At 44.6% G+C, this 16,063-nt stretch overlaps 1 protein-coding gene across 1 annotated transcript; it reads right to left on the bottom strand.

Annotated features, from left to right (window-relative positions):
- Positions 1-7,852: 7,852 nt before the first annotated feature.
- trim46a (tripartite motif containing 46a) lies at positions 7,853-15,155 on the bottom strand. Its single transcript, XM_030103515.1, has 12 exons — positions 15,086-15,155; positions 13,966-14,224; positions 12,844-12,994; positions 11,453-11,651; positions 11,224-11,370; positions 11,049-11,144; positions 10,646-10,899; positions 10,366-10,487; positions 9,948-10,277; positions 8,826-9,055; positions 8,656-8,723; positions 7,853-8,300 (listed from the first exon to the last, which is right to left on the bottom strand). The coding sequence occupies exons 1-12, from the start codon at positions 15,143-15,145 to the stop codon at positions 7,853-7,855; spliced, it is 2,364 nt and encodes a 787-aa protein (XP_029959375.1). The 5' UTR covers positions 15,146-15,155.
- Between the last annotated feature and the right edge of the window lie 908 nt (positions 15,156-16,063).

A 16,063-nucleotide genomic window follows, 5' to 3' on the forward strand; every position in this document is an offset into this window, starting at 1 on the left:
GCATTGTGTTGAAACCGAGTGTTGTGCAAAAGCAAAAACAGGACTGTAGGTTGGAGATAAATATGCTTAAAGACACAACAGAGAGAACAGAAAGGTGGGAATTTGTAACGCCAAAGCTTCCATAAAAGCGAGACACAAAAGAAAACAGTAAAACCAGGAAAATGTTTCATTTTCCTGGCCTATTCTTGACTCTGATTTACACATTGTTCCAGTGCATTTAGCCAGTATTTCATAAACCAGAACAGCTGCACACGATGAGTAAAGACCCAACCTTCACCCCGCCCCATCTCTGACTCGCCTTTTCCGTTCAGTTTTTTTTTGCTTTGTAAATCAATTGCATAAGTCGTCACACCTGCCCTTCTCATCCTCCGTCTACCTGTTCTTCCTCCTCTGATCTCTCTCCAGGAATCTGGTGTATTATGAATATCAATAGCCTCAATGCAATAAAATGGGATCGGCAATGAAGTGGAACAAACCATCAGGAAGTCTTCCAGAAGGCATCCGATGTGTTTAATAGACACCTGAAAGGCGATGGAGGCAGTTATTAAAAGAAAATACATGTTTGGGTTGAGTTCAAGGGGCCTTTCTTTGTGAAGTTTGCGAGTTTGCCCGTCACATGCTTTCTTTGGCTGTTTTGGTTTTCTTTCTTCTGAAAAACATTCCGTCCATCCATCCATCCATCCATCCATCCATCCATCCATCCACAGATCTTTCCCATTACACCCTATGGTGTGTGTGGGAGTGTTATTAAGTCCACCTTGGAGACCCGGCAGCGGTGTCAAAAATGTTCTTGAGAGAATGATGCTAGTTTGACATTTTTATTGAGAGAACTGTACTCCCACACACACACACACACACACACACACACACACACACACATCTGCATGCATGAATTCTTCCTGCGCTCTGCTTTATTTTAAAAAAGCACTAACCACATTTCTCTCCTTCATTTGTATGTTTTTTTTTTAAGCTCTCATGTTGATTTTAAGGAAAGTTGGTCAAAAATTTCACAAATTTTAAAAATGTGCCTCAGCTGAATAAATGTGCATATTTATGCAGCAGCTAAAAAAAACGGTCTGTCAGTGCTTACATTCTTCACTTATCTACGCACGAATAACACAGATGGCTTGAACTTGTATCCCAGTCGTTAATCACAAATGCAATCATTAAGAAAATAAAGATAATTCAAAAATACTGGCGATTATGGCTTGACTGATAATAAATCACCAGGAAAGGCAAGTTTTTTTCTTTATAGGACTGTTTATACACAAGGCAATTCAAAATGCGTCACACAGGCAAAGAAATACATGAAACAAGATTAATATTATTACTAAAACTGTTATTAAAACGGACAACGGTGTTAAAACAATAAGTGTAACAAGAGCAACGATCTTGAGATTTCCATCCACAGGTGAAAACTCTCTGTGTCGCTAACCCTTCTCATTACTGGACTCAGACCTTTCTCTCTGCAATGTCAGAAGAACATCGAATGAATAATGTAATGATGTATTTTAACTTCTAAAATCTTTCGTTTGGCATTCGCCTCATGGAAACCCAGTGGAGAACGCAGTAACACCGTCACTTCAATAAACCTGCTGCTTTGACTTGTTACATAATTAAGTGAGAACAACATCATCTCCACTTAAAAAGAAAGAACAAACAAAACCAAACAGATCCAGAACCGGATAACACAGACAAGTGAGTCAGATCCCGGCAATAAGCGGAGGATATTAGTCATTAGGAAGGAGGAGGGCCGGCCTGTCTGTGCAAATTAACAAATGACGAGTCTTGGGGAAGATAAGTGACTTTTGGTTGTTCTTCATTGTCCTGGTGAAAAGGGCTCGACGGTCAGCGCTCGGAGTCGGACAGACTGCTCAACCACACCCCTCATTAGAAACTCGGGTCTTTGAAATCAAAGCGTGGATGTTACACTGATGAATACAGGTCTTTGGTTCACAGCCAAATAGTAACATGCAGTCTGAATTTAGTGTGTGTTTGTGTGTGTGTGTGTGTGTGTGTGTGTGTGTGTGTGTGTGTGTGTGTGGAGGAGCGGTGGGGGCGGGCTGGTGAGGCCTGAACAATGAGTACAACTCACAAACAGGATCCCTCTGTTTCCTGAAGGAGAGACTGTCTCCTCCACGCTGACTCTTGTGCTTCTTGCGCGCATCCTCCTAAACACGGGCGTGTGCACAACGGCACTCTGTACGTCCAGCATGCCGACACTCCTACGGCTTCAGATGTCTATTCTCATCATTATGGGCGAATTCTTTGTAATCACACACAACAAAGTCCCTGCTCACTGGCGGCAGGCAGACAGCGTGCACACTCAGCACATAAACACACACGCAGCCGACACACAGCACACTGGGAGGCAGTCAGCAGCTTGTGCACTTTCCACCATCAGTAAAAGCACACCTGTCCCAGCTGCTGTTTTGAAGAGGAGAAGAGGGAAAGAGGAATGTGCTTCTCTCAGTTTTCCTGTCAGCCCCTCACCCTTCCCGCCAGTCTCTGTCGTCTTCCTCCTTTGACTTGTTTTTCTAAATTATTCCCATGGTCCACTATTGTTCCTCCTCTGCTGTCTTACCACTAGTCCTTTTCCTCCTCTGTTTACTTCAAGATCTGTCTACTATTTCTTATTTATTTAATGTTTAATACGTTTCACGCCTGTTATGATCGGCAGTATTGATAATCAGGTCCACATTGTGAAACGATAAGCCAGTGAACTTTTTTTTTTTTTTTCAAATATCTGAAGCATGACACACACATAAAAGTCGCACAATCAACATATTAAAGAGAAATGTGTGGGCGATCATTCTTCAGGAATGTGGAGGAAAATAAAAATCAGTAATTCACATTATTTAAATGAGGATTTCTCCTCAGAATCAGCCAAGTCTCTGCATGTATTGTCAAATTTGTGTGACTGGCCTGGCACATGGCTTTATGGCTGACCTTAGCAAGCACTTACATGAAAAACATCTCAATTCGTTCTTGTTTTTATCACCATAAAACAAGTTTCCAGCTCTTTTCATATTTACGGAAATGCATATATATAATATCAACAGACAATGAAGCCACACTTTAAAAATCTTGACAGCATGTCTGTCTGTGAGTTTGTTCCTTTCTTTTTGTGCAGGTGCTCGCTGCTGTTTGTGAAGGCAGTTGGCTCTGTTGGTATTTACGATGGACCGTGTGCAGCGAGCAGCAAGTGGCTTCCTACTCCCAGTTTAAATGGCTCTTACGGTTTTGTTTTGATTTTTTTAATCAGCGCTTCCTCCTCACAGCCTGGAGGGTGCACAGCTGAGGGACGGGTGTGTGTGTGTGTGTGTGTGTGTGTGTGTGTGTGTGTGTGTGTGTGTGTGTGTGTCCCCTGGGCTGCACACAAAGACCACCTTCCTTTTTCCCTCACGTACACAACCACATGCAGAAATGTGACTCTTCGGCTCTTCTGCAGTTACTTGGCTCTGAAGGAACTCTGCAGGTCTGCTCTGGAAGGAAGACTAACGCAGACCGTCTGGTGTGTGTTTGGACTGTTTAGCGCGGCTATATGGCTCGATAGACCACTCTGTCTCGGACTCTCAGATTGTTTTTCTGTGGAATCAGAGCAGTGAGTGAAGTGATATGTGGACAGCCAGTCATTAAGCTGTCAGAGCAGCAGCCATGGACCAAAGCCTTGTCAGCATGGATGAACATACACATTTCAGTGTTGACATAAATCATTTGTCACGTATCTCATTCTTTTACTAGTGGAGCTTATATGAGATTCTCTGGCTGTGCTCGACACACGTGAACCGAAGAAGCATCGTTACATGAGAGCAATATTTAATTAAAGTTGCGCCAAATTGCTTTTATCCACGGAGACGTCTTGTCGGATGTGAGAGTAAAGAAAAAGTTAATTTTGCATTGTCAATAAGTTTGCTGAATTCACAATGAAAGATCAAGCCTGACGCATTGTTAACGGCTTGTGGAGGAGGCGTAATGTTTTTCCAGTCTAAAAATGGCTCAACCTTAGACATAAATAGTCACTCAACCTGAGGGGCATCGGTCCTGTCTGTGCACGCTCCCTCACCTTGGCACTTCTCCAGAACACACAGGTTCGTGACAGATTTGTGTCTGTGTTTGTGTCGGTGTGTGTCAGCGTGTGTCATCGTGATTTTTTTTTTTTTTTTTTGGGGTGTGTTTTTCAATAGTAAACCACGAGCTGCGTTTCATTACGTGCGTGTCGAAGTGAATGCAACTGAAAATAAAGAGAACTATTGAAATGCTGGTGGCAGAGCTGTTTGATTTAACAGCTCCACACTTTTCACTTCTTAACAAAAAAAGTGCAAACCGGTTAGAACTTGCAGAGTTGGACGGGGGGGGCTGTTATGTCAGGGAGGCATGCGTGTCTGCGTGTCTGCAGGACTTTAGACGTCCACTGTGATGTGCAGAGGTGCTGAGAGAAGAAAGGAGACGCAGCTGTTCAGGGGACCGGGGGCTCGAGCTCTGCAGCTTCCTGCACTCTGTGCACATTTGCAAGTTTGCTGAATATTATTGCCTGTGGAAGTTACTCCTCACGGCGCTCAGCGTTTTATCATTTTGTTCAGTCAACTCTAAACACAAACCGAAGCAATTCTGTCTGTTCAATTTCAGCAGTTTTAAACACAGGGGCGGCAGAAACAACATCCAAATGATCACATGACTGCATTTAAACAGTATTTTGGTACTTTGATGAGTATTTTTTGAAGTATATAATTTTACTCTAAAGTACAGTCTTCACCATCTAATCTGCTTTACTACTGTGAAAATCAGAAATCAGCACTGAGGAGGCGCCTGATTTCAATTAATGTTCAAACATTTTGGTTTCACATTTTTGTAGCCCAAGTCTTAATTGATTTAACAGAACATGTAGATTCATTTTTCAACTACTCTGGCATGACTAGTTTACCTCAGAACTGTATTTGAATGTAGATATTATAGATACAGTGGATGGATTACCCATTTCAATATTCCTTTTGATTGTCATCAGCTTCACTGATTGAGGATTTTATGAATTCGTGTTACATGGAAAATAACAAATATGTTCTTTTGAAAATTGTGAGTCATGGTCATGCTTGCGTGCAAACACACAAATACTGGCTTAGCTCTTGCCGGGAGGAGTTTTGTCTGGTAAACATGAGTAAACTGAGCAGACATGATGCAAGCCCCGAGGAGAAACAAGAAAGAGAAGAAAACACTTCCCCAGGATGAAGGAGATTTGAGGTTTTGGCTCTGTTGAAGGTTTATGGAGTTTTTGTGTTTTTTTTTCTTTTTGTCTCTTTGTTTGTTGCTTTTTCTACAGAATGTTAAGATAATAGAATATTAATAACTGTGCAATTCGATTGTAATGGATTCACACGGCTCAAGTAAATAAACCAACAAATAGAAAAGACAAACAGAAAGAGATTAAATTGGTGCAGGTCTGACAGAAAGACTCCCAGCAGAGGCTGAATGATCCTCTGGATCCAGCATGTCCTCACAGCTCTGAGAGCAGACAGGTCGAGTGTTACACAGGCTGCACCTGTTGCTGCTGACTGGAAAAAAAATCAGAACAAGTCTGGAGAAAAGCGTCAAGGCACAAACAATACCGCCCCCTATCGGCCGTCTGCGACCCTGCTCGGCTTTCTAATGCAAACATATGAGATCCTGATCTGCTTGGATTGTGACACCTGGGTTTCAATGAAAACACACACACACACACACACACACACACACACACACACACACACACACACACACACACACACACACACACACACACACACACACACACACACACACACACACACACACTGATGTTATGCAATACCACCCAAACTCTCTTCTCCTCCAGTGGAACTTTGTGTGGCTCATAAAAGCCAGTCAAAGCCACGACCTGTCTGACTCGCTTCCCTTCCTTCATCAGGTGTTTTCCAAATAATACGACTGTTGTGCTTTTTTATCTGTTACCATCACATGTTTCTAAGGTGTGACCAGACTATATAAAGCAGACTAATTTCGTCTGAACCCCCGTGGCACAAAAGATCCTATCTATCTCTGCCACATTCGGGTGATTACTGGCACGCTTGCCTTTACATGCAGGCAGGAAACAAACACTTCTGAAGACATGATGTGTTCTTGACTCTTAAACAGGATGTGTTTGTTTGGAGTCAATCAAAATATGACAACCGTACAGCATCAAAAACAAGCTTTTCACTGTAGCTGCAAGGCAGCAACATGACAAGATGAATGAAAAAATATTTGTGGTTTACATCAAGGAAACTTACTTAAGATTCAGGTGTGAAGAAAACCACATTATTGCTCCTTTATCGTGAAATCTATGTTGTGTTTTACCTCATTGACTGATAATATGATAGAATATAAAACTATCAGATATTCTGTTGTTCTTCTGTTGATTTCATTTTTGAGGAGAAAGCGACTTCATGTTAGAGTTGTCTGTCTTTTATTCATTTTTGCTGCTGTTGTTGTTGTTCCACGACATGATAGAAACATTCTACCAACAAGGCAAAGTCGGACTCAGCGGGTCTGGATTTCAGAGAGATGCTACAGTCTAAAGTCATTCAAGTGCTGTGCTGGAACACAAGTCAAGGCGTCTACACAGATCACACACGTCGTACACCACCACGGGAAGCATGAAAATCACCACCGGCGCTCAGAGAAACACACATCCTCCACAGAAATCCATGATTCATATCAAAATACAGTCAGAGTCACTCGATTTGAAAATATTACTCTAGAAACTCTTTCATTGTAAATGGGCTCTTACATTCACCCCAGGAAGTGAGTAAACTACTACTGCCAGTCCCAGTAGGAAAAACAAAACCGTACAAAACCGTCACATTTAATGAGGATTAAAATTTGTAAAATAGATGTCTTCTAGTTTCAAGTGGTTAATCTCTCTCTCTCTCTGCTCTTCCTTCACCTTATTAAATATGTATGTGCAGACCACTCAAACACAGTTTAACACTGGACAGGTCAGCCCTCATCACGTTTCACTTGTCAGAAATGAAAAACACTGAACCTTTCTTCTTTTTTTTTAATCCACTTTCATTTGTGTTATAATCTGAATAAACCAAGCTGAAACGCCATGCCAGGTCTTCTAAAGCAGCAGCGACCACATGAAAAACCACATGGGAGTGTTTAAATCCTCACAGAGCCCGTTACAGTTCACAGAAGAAAAAAAAAAAGATATCCACATTCTCTGAATCTTGTCTTGTATTCACATTATTGACATTTCTTGAAGCTACATACAAAATTAAGATAGAAAATTAGACATACAGTACATCCGAGGAGTGACAGTCGTTATCTGCATGTAAGCAGTTTACAAGTCCAAATGACACTTGCATGCAGCTGTAAGCGTCCGGTCGTTTTGGGACAAGATGGTACAAGTGTAAAGGGAGGCCTAATCCATCTTTTATTGCAAACAAATTCCTACAAAGAGATTTTTTTAACCTGCAACAAAATTCTGCATAGTCTGAAATCATTTCAGCCACAATGTCCAGAGGAGCATTTCCAGGAAGTAAAACTGTTAAATAGATCAAGCCAGAGGACAAATTAGATATTTTCAAGCAGAGTGCAAATGCAATACAATGTCAGATATTCATAGTCGACTTTCAAATGTCACATTGAAAGACATAATATTTCAGTGGAGCATCAAAGTTTGACAATATCAAGGAAATCAGGTATCAACTTGCTTTAAGCAGTGGTTTTCAAGGTGTGGGGAGGGGTGAGTTCCTCTCCCGACACTCTGAAAAGCCCCGATATAGACCATCTTTAACTTTATACATGAAGAGACAAGCTTTGAGCTTTGAGAAAACTGTGCCCTTGAACTTCCTGCTTATTTACTGAGATTAGTAGCCCGTGTCTGGATGGTCACCCTCCGCGGCGGCGGCTCCTCGATGCTCCGATTGGCTACGAGGTCCTGCAGCTGCAGGGCTCCGCCGCCGATGAAGCAAAAGGCCGGACAGACGGGGGCAGAACAGTCCACCTGCCCCTCCCACAAGACACGCAAAGAGTGAGCATCGTAGAAGGTGACTCGTCCTTTGTCACAGTCCAGGCACACCCCCAGCCGAGGGGGCAGCGGGGCGGTGGGGGGGTGGGGAAGGTGGCCGTGGCTGCTGCTGTGGGAGTGCAGTCCGGCCTGGCTCTGACTGTCCGCCTGGCTCTGAGTGTGGCCGTGTCCCTGGGGGAGCAGGATCTTGCCCATGCCCATGGTGAGGAAGCAGAAGGGGGGCGAGTCCTGGCTGTCCTCTGCCCCACTGTCATGGCCGCTGTCTGGGTCGCAGCTGTGGGAAGGGGGGGGGGGGCAGGTTAAACAGGTGAAATGGTCCACGTCTATATAACAGACACTTCTTATACTGACTCCGTTCACCAAGAGCTTCAACAGCTGCTGGGCTGTTCATGTGGTTATACTGCCTCTAAGTGGCCAAAATACAGAATTGAACTCGAGGAGAGTCGTTCCAAGCATGCAGAAAGTGACATTTCAGAGGGAATGACGGTGGGAGTTCTTGACTCAATAAGAGGCGGTGCTCTCATTCACCTCCATGCTTTATATTTACTGTCAAATATTGCTCTTTGAAGACGTGTGGCTGCTAACAATTACTTTTAAAATCAATATTTACAAGAGTAAGACATATTTACCGAGGGCTGGCCATGTCTTGGGGGAGATGAAACCACTCCTGTAGCTTAGCCTCCTGCCCGACTCCAACCTGCAAATGAAACGAACGCAGTGACAGAAAGCTTTGATCGATTCCATTTACGGTCGACAAGCTCACTGTTCTAATAAACTAACCAACAGGTGCTCCTCTCACCTTTACCAAATAGGAGCCGGGCTCCACAGAACAGGCCCAGTAGTGTCGGCCCTGAGCGACGGCCAAGTCCGCCACCAGCAGGTCAGAGGTCAGGTGACAGGACGTGAGCGTGCGATCGGCGGCCTGCAGCAGGGAGAGGCCCGGCACGCTGCGGGCGTAAGTCTGGCCTCTGCCCAGCGCCAAGCGGTCAGCGTGCAAACCCCAGCGAGAGTCCAGGGAAAAACTCAAGACTGGGAGCACAGGGAGAGACGTCACGCCGGGAAAAACGGGCGGCGAGGAAAGTAGAGGAAAGGAGTGAGAGAGGAGGAGGGGTTAGATGGCACAGCCTGGACAGAGCGGCTTCGCAGCAAGTAAATATACAGTCTAATGAAAAAGAGAAGGGAAAAGCAATTCCAGGTGAACTGAAAGAAACGAGCGTGTTCAGGGGGAAACGTGGCTTCACCAGGAAGAGGTACGCACGACAAGCAAGCACCATGGATGGAAAGGTCAAAGGTAAAACACACGCCAGTGATCAGTGGAGCATCAGTGGATCAGCTTCCAACTTTTACCACTGAGGGCAACTAACAGTGGTGCCAGTTGAAATTTCTGAAGTCAGTTCACTTGCTTTTTACTGTTACTTTGGTTCCAAAGAACCAACAGCAACAACATTTTTTTTCATTATTTAGCTATTTTTCCAAAAACACAGCACTTAAACACAGAAGTACAAAACAGTGGCCTTTTTCTCAGCCCTAGTTTGGACGCTTCTAGGATAGAAAGCTAAATCTTGAAGGGATGACTATGAAGAACAGCGTTCAGGCGGTACAATGGATCATAACCACAAACACAAAATAACATCTGGAGTGCAGAAAGACAGACCTGCGGTAAGACAGACAGGAGAAGCAAGAGCATGACTGGGATGACACAAGGAAGGCTTTGTGCAGAAACTAAAGATATGAGAATGGAGAAAATCAAAAGATGGAGAGAAAAGAAACGTCAAGATTAGTTAATCAATTAAAAAAAAGATGAGAATACATTGAAATGTACAAATTAGATACAAGGCAAGTCGATATATTTTGCTTTTTTTAAATGTAAACTAATAAAAAGATGAAGCTGAAACACGTCAGAGCTTTTAAAGCGTCTCACCGGGAGCTGGCGGCGTGTGGAGGAAAACCTCCTCGCTGTATTCTCCGAACCCGGCTTTGTTGCAGCCCCTCACTCTGAGCACATACACGCTGTCCATCTGCAGCCGGTCGATCACGGCGCTGGTCCCCTTCACGTCGTCCTGCCGCTGCCACGCCGTGGAGGAGGTGGGGGAGCCGGCGCCGCCCCACGTGGCTGCGGCGCCTCCCGCTCGCCGCTGGTACTCCACGGAGAAGTGCCAAGCCGGAGCCGAATCCTGAGGGAGGCGCCAGCACAGGAACAGCTGGTCGTAAGCGAGGGTCTTCTGGGTGTCGATGACCGGAGCCACCGGGGCTGCGGAGGAGAAGAAAACACACACGCTTACTTATCTTTATGCTGAATATGCGTCACCTCACGGGGGATAAATCAGCTGGTTCTCTACCTTGTATGAACTTCATGCTGCTGATGAGCTTCACCTCTTTAGACGCATCTAAGTGAAAGCGTCCAAAGGAAGGATCGGCGGCCAGAGAGAAACACTGGAGGTTTTCTATCGCCTTCACCAGCCTGCATAGGCAGATACACAGTCAAATTAAGTGAAATCACTTTCTACTTATTACATGGTGAAAAGTGTCCGGCTTCTTGTTCCAAGTATGCTTCTAGTAAAGAAAGTCAGTATTTTCACCAATCACCACCTGTTTGTTCCTCAACTTATCAGGAATTACCTGCTGTGTGTTACTCTGGATGCCTGCACAAAGCAGGGCGGATCGGTTTCTTTGAGCAGCTCCTGAGTGTAGGCCATCAGCCCTTCATGCTCCAGCAGCCCCTGCCTTTCGAAGGCCTGAGCGGACAGGGCCTCCTCCCTCCGGCTGCGCGATCCCTCCAGGGCCAGGGCCAAAGTCCCCTGACGCTCGGCTATTGCTGCTCCAAGATCTTGAATACAGTGAGTCATGTGCTGCAGAGCCACGGTGCTGTTGGCCTGCAGAGAGCCAGAGAGGATGAGGAGAATGGATACAGTCAGGAGAACATGTTTGGAGAACGCACAACACATTTACGCCATTAAAGGAAACAGCAAAGTGTTAATTCTATAGCACATTGTGAGACAGGTAGAAGAAAAAGCATGAGCACCTCCATGAGTTTGATGGCACCTTCCAGCTGACTGATCTGACTCTGAATTGTCCCTTGATTGGCCAGGATGTAATTGACTTCCTTGGTAATCTTCTCCTGTGAGAGCAAAGAGAAGGTTGATGCTGAACGGCTTCGAACTGCCAGAATTTAAGACTACAAAAACACTCAGACTGACCTTGAGGGCCTGGTAGGCCTGTGCTATGGGCAGAACCTTGTGGCCGTGGTGAACACGACGGAGTTTACAGAGCTGGCAGAGTAGCCTCTGGCAGTTCCGGCAGTACCACTGCAGCTTCTCCTGGTCGTGATCCGTGCACGTCAGCACCTGGAACACAAAAATACTGACTGAGCCATTACAGGAAAAGGTTACCGTGCATCGTGTGGCGCAAACACAGAAGCCGGCAAACCTTTGGCCTGAAGTTGTTGGTGGGTAGAATGTGCTCGTGCTGAGCGCGCGGCGTTCCCCAGGGGTGGTACAGCTTAAAGCACTCGTTGCAGAAGTTGGACTTGCAGTCCGCGCAGCCCTTGGTGGCCTCCAGAGACTGAGGAGGCTTACAGAAACCACACATGATGGCCACGCTGCCCAGACTCAATGTGTGCCTGTAGCTAAAAGACACGTGTGGACAGAGAGAGATGAGATGTCCAGTCGGAACAAGAGAGAAATGAATTCACTGCACAATAAAATGATGAAACCTATGACATTATGTGAAAGTTACAGTGAAATTTAAAAAAAAAAAGGCTTTAAAAAATAAATGTGTTATTAATTCATCTTTATAATGCAAAGTGAGTGACCAGAAGAACCAAAACAGCTTCAATGCATAAAACATCACATAAGAACTGGAAATCAAAACAGAAATACAATCTTGTCAGGCATCTAGGTTTGTAAATTTTATGAAGAGAAAGAAAAAAAAAATCCAAATTCACAGTATTTATTCATACAGTTTATGTCACCAGTTCCTTCATGACCTGCTCTCCCTCCCTGATCAGCTGTCAGCCGTGCCTCATCCGCCATCATTAGCGCTGTCAGATGTACATTTAGAGTCATCAAGTATAACTAAAGCCATTTTAAAAATGTCAGCACTGAGCAGCTTGCAGACACACAGCTGAAGGTAAAAACGGACAGTAATCTGAACTTCACGGTGGTAGCGAGTCAGACACGCCAGCTGCCTGACCTGGAAACATCCCCATCAGCTGCCTTGTTAGCGCATCCTGCGCAGTAAAACGTGCGTCGTCACACCTTCTCAGCCACCGGTGTCTGCAGGACGAGGAGGAGCAGCTGCATCGTACTAAACGGCCTGTCCTCATAACTCTGCCTTTCAGAAGGCGGCTGCTCTCACTTTCCTGGCTGACATGATCACAGGTGTAAAACCTCATTTGTGTTCATAAACTCTTCAGAAAAAATGACCAGTGCTGCTGTGCAATAGTGAGAAGCGGGGCAGTTTTTCAGATGACCCTGCCTTCTGCACGAAGCTCTTGATGTATGTCCTTGGATCCGGAGTGAAGGAAAGATTCATTATTGAAATTCGTTCCAGCAAAAGATTTTCTGTCTCATTTATAAAACCCTATTGACTTAACTCTTCATTCACTTCTTCAATTCAATGCCTGCAGAACTGGTTAAATGTTTTCCTCTGCAAAATCTTGACTGATTCATTTCCTACTTTGTTTAATAAGATGATGATGAGCTACTTTTACAGGACAGAGCTGAATCACACCACAAGTATAAGAGACGTCGGTGACTGTCCCGGCCCGGACCTGCAGCACATGCTCCAGGCTGATGGTGTTGTGTACGTGTGCATACCGCTCCACAATGCGCTCCAGAGTGAGGTTGCGTAGGCAGTCTGTCAAGCCTTTCTCTCCCAGCTCCACATCCTGCTGACAGGAAGGACACGGGAAGAGCATGGGGGGAGGGGCCGCCTCTCTCCGCCGCCGGCCCGGGTAGGTCCCGCACACTGGGATCCAGGTTTGGGAAGAGAGAAGGAGGAGGAGGAGACACAAACAGAGGAGAAACTGAGAAACTGAAGCTTCACTGGAGCTTTTTTCCACAACAATTCTTTTGCATGTTCACCCCATACATGCATGGGGTTTTATAAGATGCAGTTTCCAGCCTTCTGCCAATCTAAGCTGGGTGAAGTGCTACAGAAGATAAATGGATGTTGACATTTTCCCTTTGGCTTCAGTGAAGCATCTCGTACTCGCAAGTTAATACAACACTTGAAGTAGTTCACTTAAGGATTAAAAAATTACCTAGAACATACAGACTGTGCACACAGATTTAGTCTGAGTGACTGTATGTCCATTTGTAAATATCCCACATGCATGTAGTCGGTCAAAGGTAACATAATATACGTATATCATAATATAAATCCACCAAGTCTTGAAACATCTAATACACGTCTTTGAAGGAATTCCATTTAAAGGGTTAAGAGGATATCAGGAGGAAAAAAAAGAGAAATTAAAAAAAGCTGAGCTGATGTTTGTCTCTGCATATAAGCAGAGTCGTGTTATTCATAAGTTGAAGAAATGCAGTTTGCTTACTCACAAACTCTGACTGCACACCTGCGCTGAAGATGCTGACTGTCTTTCCAGCCTCCTTCACGCTCTTTACCTTTATGGGACTTGCTGTACATGTATTTGAATAAATAATGAGGTGGAGGCATCAGTCATCAAGACACTGATTAGTCAGCTTGCTCACAGATGACAGAGAGAGCACCATCATCACTACCTATTTCCCATAACTCACTCTGGCGCTGAGATCATTTATGTCTTCTCTCAAAGAGTTAATTTTTTTTTTTTCCAAACTTCAATTATTTACATTTGTTAAAATCTTAATTTCCAGCAGACATCAAACTTTATCAGCAGGAGTCTGCTACAGTGAATGAAGAATTTGAAAGATGGACGTGGGACTCAGAAACTCCTTCACCTGTTCTGAGGACGTGATCCAGGCGGTCGGGCGTCCGGGGCATGGGCCTCCGTGGCCCTCGTGGGGACCGAGTGTTGGGCGTGGAGGCTGGCGAGTGGGGCTCCGGGGGCAGATCCGGGGGAGGGTAGCCTCTCTGAACCAACACGTCGGCTGCACACAGCAGACACACACTGTGCTGGCACGGCAGGAGGATGGGCTGCTTCACCATCTCGTCACACACCGGGCAGTGCAGCTCCCGCTCCATGCTCTTCATGTTGGACTGCAGAGGAGAAGGTGGAGGGGGTTAGAAATAAAGCTGAGTCAGTGGAATAAATCAGGAATCCCCTGCTCTTCCAAATCTTCATCTCCTGTCACCTAAATAAATGCATGAGATGTGTAGGAGGAGTGAGAGCGAGGAGGTCAGATGAGCACAGGCTGCGTAGGCTGAGGACGCTACAGAGGAAGCAGAGGAAGGGTAAACATAGACCAAAAAAAGAAGAAAAAACAGCATTTCCTGCTTGTGGTTTGTGTTAGCCAGCCCTGCTCAGGAAAAGTGTCACTTTAACACTCGATCAGCAAGATCGAAGCAAATTCTATGAAAACACAATGAGCCTTTATATAAGAGGGAATATTTGAACCATTTAAAAATATGATTAAATACAGTTTTTGAGGGGGGTTGACTTGTGGGTGCTGATCTCTGTTTGTGGATGTAGAGGCCTCGTTTTACGGCTGCAGCTATACAGCTATACGCAGCATCCCGTTTCTATGACAACGAGCATGATCCCTGCCATGAAGGAAGCAAAATCTACTCCTAACCAAAATATTCTCTTTATTTTAGTCATTAGCACATCCGCCTCATTTAGTGTCAGGACTCAGATAATTTGGTAATTGTGGCCCTGCTGCTGCGTTTATACCCACAATGCTACAGCTTCACCAAATAGCCAACATCCATCTGACTCCACCATGAAACCTCCTCAGGGAGAGAAAAGCCTCCTAATGTGTACGAACATTCAAAAGGATCGAAGAGCGGCTGACGCAGTCTCTATTATACAGGTAGAATATAAAATAAAGCGGTCAGTTGTTAGAAAAACGGCGCACATGGCTGCAATGTGCGGGCTAATAAAAGGAGCGTCACACTCACACTGATGCGAACCAGCGCGTCCATGATCGAGGTGAAGGTGTGTAACTCCGCTTCTGCCATGCTCCCGCAACGATGCCGGCGTCTTTAGGGGATGATGCAACAATAAACTCCTCTTTTTTATATAAAACAGAAACAATAGGAGCCAGTGTTATCACACCAGGCTGCAAAGCCTGTCTGGGCCCGGAGAGACGAAGCGAGGTGCGGATCAGTGAGTCTGCCTCAAACCAGGGGTCTGCCTGTTGTATAAACCAGATGGGAGGGGGGAGGCGGTGTTTAGGAGACATCCACCACAACCGCATTGCTTGGAGAACGATCATTATTGGAAAAACAGGGCTTGGTGTTATCAGATGCGTCACAGATTGTCCAAAAGCAATATTTATCCGAAATTAACATAAATCAGGAAAAAACACGTTTCATTTTCTTGTGAGATCCTAAGAACAGTGGCTCTGAAAAGTTCACGAAACCCCCCTCCTCTTTTTCTCAAAATAAACCTTTACGTCGTTATTTTTGCACCCTGGAATATGTCTCTGTGTCAAATTGTATGTGTCCCAGTTTTTCACGTGGCCACTAGATGGCAGCATTATCAAATTAAAACAACAACAGCAACAACAAAACGTCACATTTGTTTTTAATTTTAAGCTTTTAAATGTCAAAAATAGGTTGTCTCCAATAAATTACCGCCTGCAAGTTTTAGGGTAGGTAAAAATTTATATGATCAAAGGACTAAAAAAAAGTTTTTGTAGCTTACAGCTTTATGAAATGGGACATTTACATGTTAAATTATTTTTATTTGTATTTTTTTGGGGGGGTGGATAATATTATGAATGTGCTGAACAAACCTCTCTTAATACTTAGGAAAGATTAATATTGATATGTCATGACAGAGAGAGACAGTTCATGTAAACATATGTACATACATGTATTTAAGCCTTATACATTTTTAAAGTTGTTATTTAATTTCCATTCTGTCTTATTTGA

This window comes from Salarias fasciatus, chromosome 11 (genome assembly GCF_902148845.1).
Source record: "Salarias fasciatus chromosome 11, fSalaFa1.1, whole genome shotgun sequence".
NCBI lineage: Eukaryota > Metazoa > Chordata > Actinopteri > Blenniiformes > Blenniidae > Salarias > Salarias fasciatus.

Excerpts from the sequence above, each read along its gene's own strand:
- trim46a (XM_030103515.1), bottom strand. The coding sequence starts at position 15,145 with ATGGCAGAAGCGGAGTTACACACCTTCACCTCGATCATGGACGCGCTG. Across the intron at positions 11,145-11,223 it reads AGGCCTACCAGGCCCTCAAG|GAGAAGATTACCAAGGAAGT; the intron begins GTCAGTCTGAGT and ends TTGCTCTCACAG. Across the intron at positions 10,900-11,048 it reads GTGCCATCAAACTCATGGAG|GCCAACAGCACCGTGGCTCT; the intron begins GTGCTCATGCTT and ends GGCTCTCTGCAG.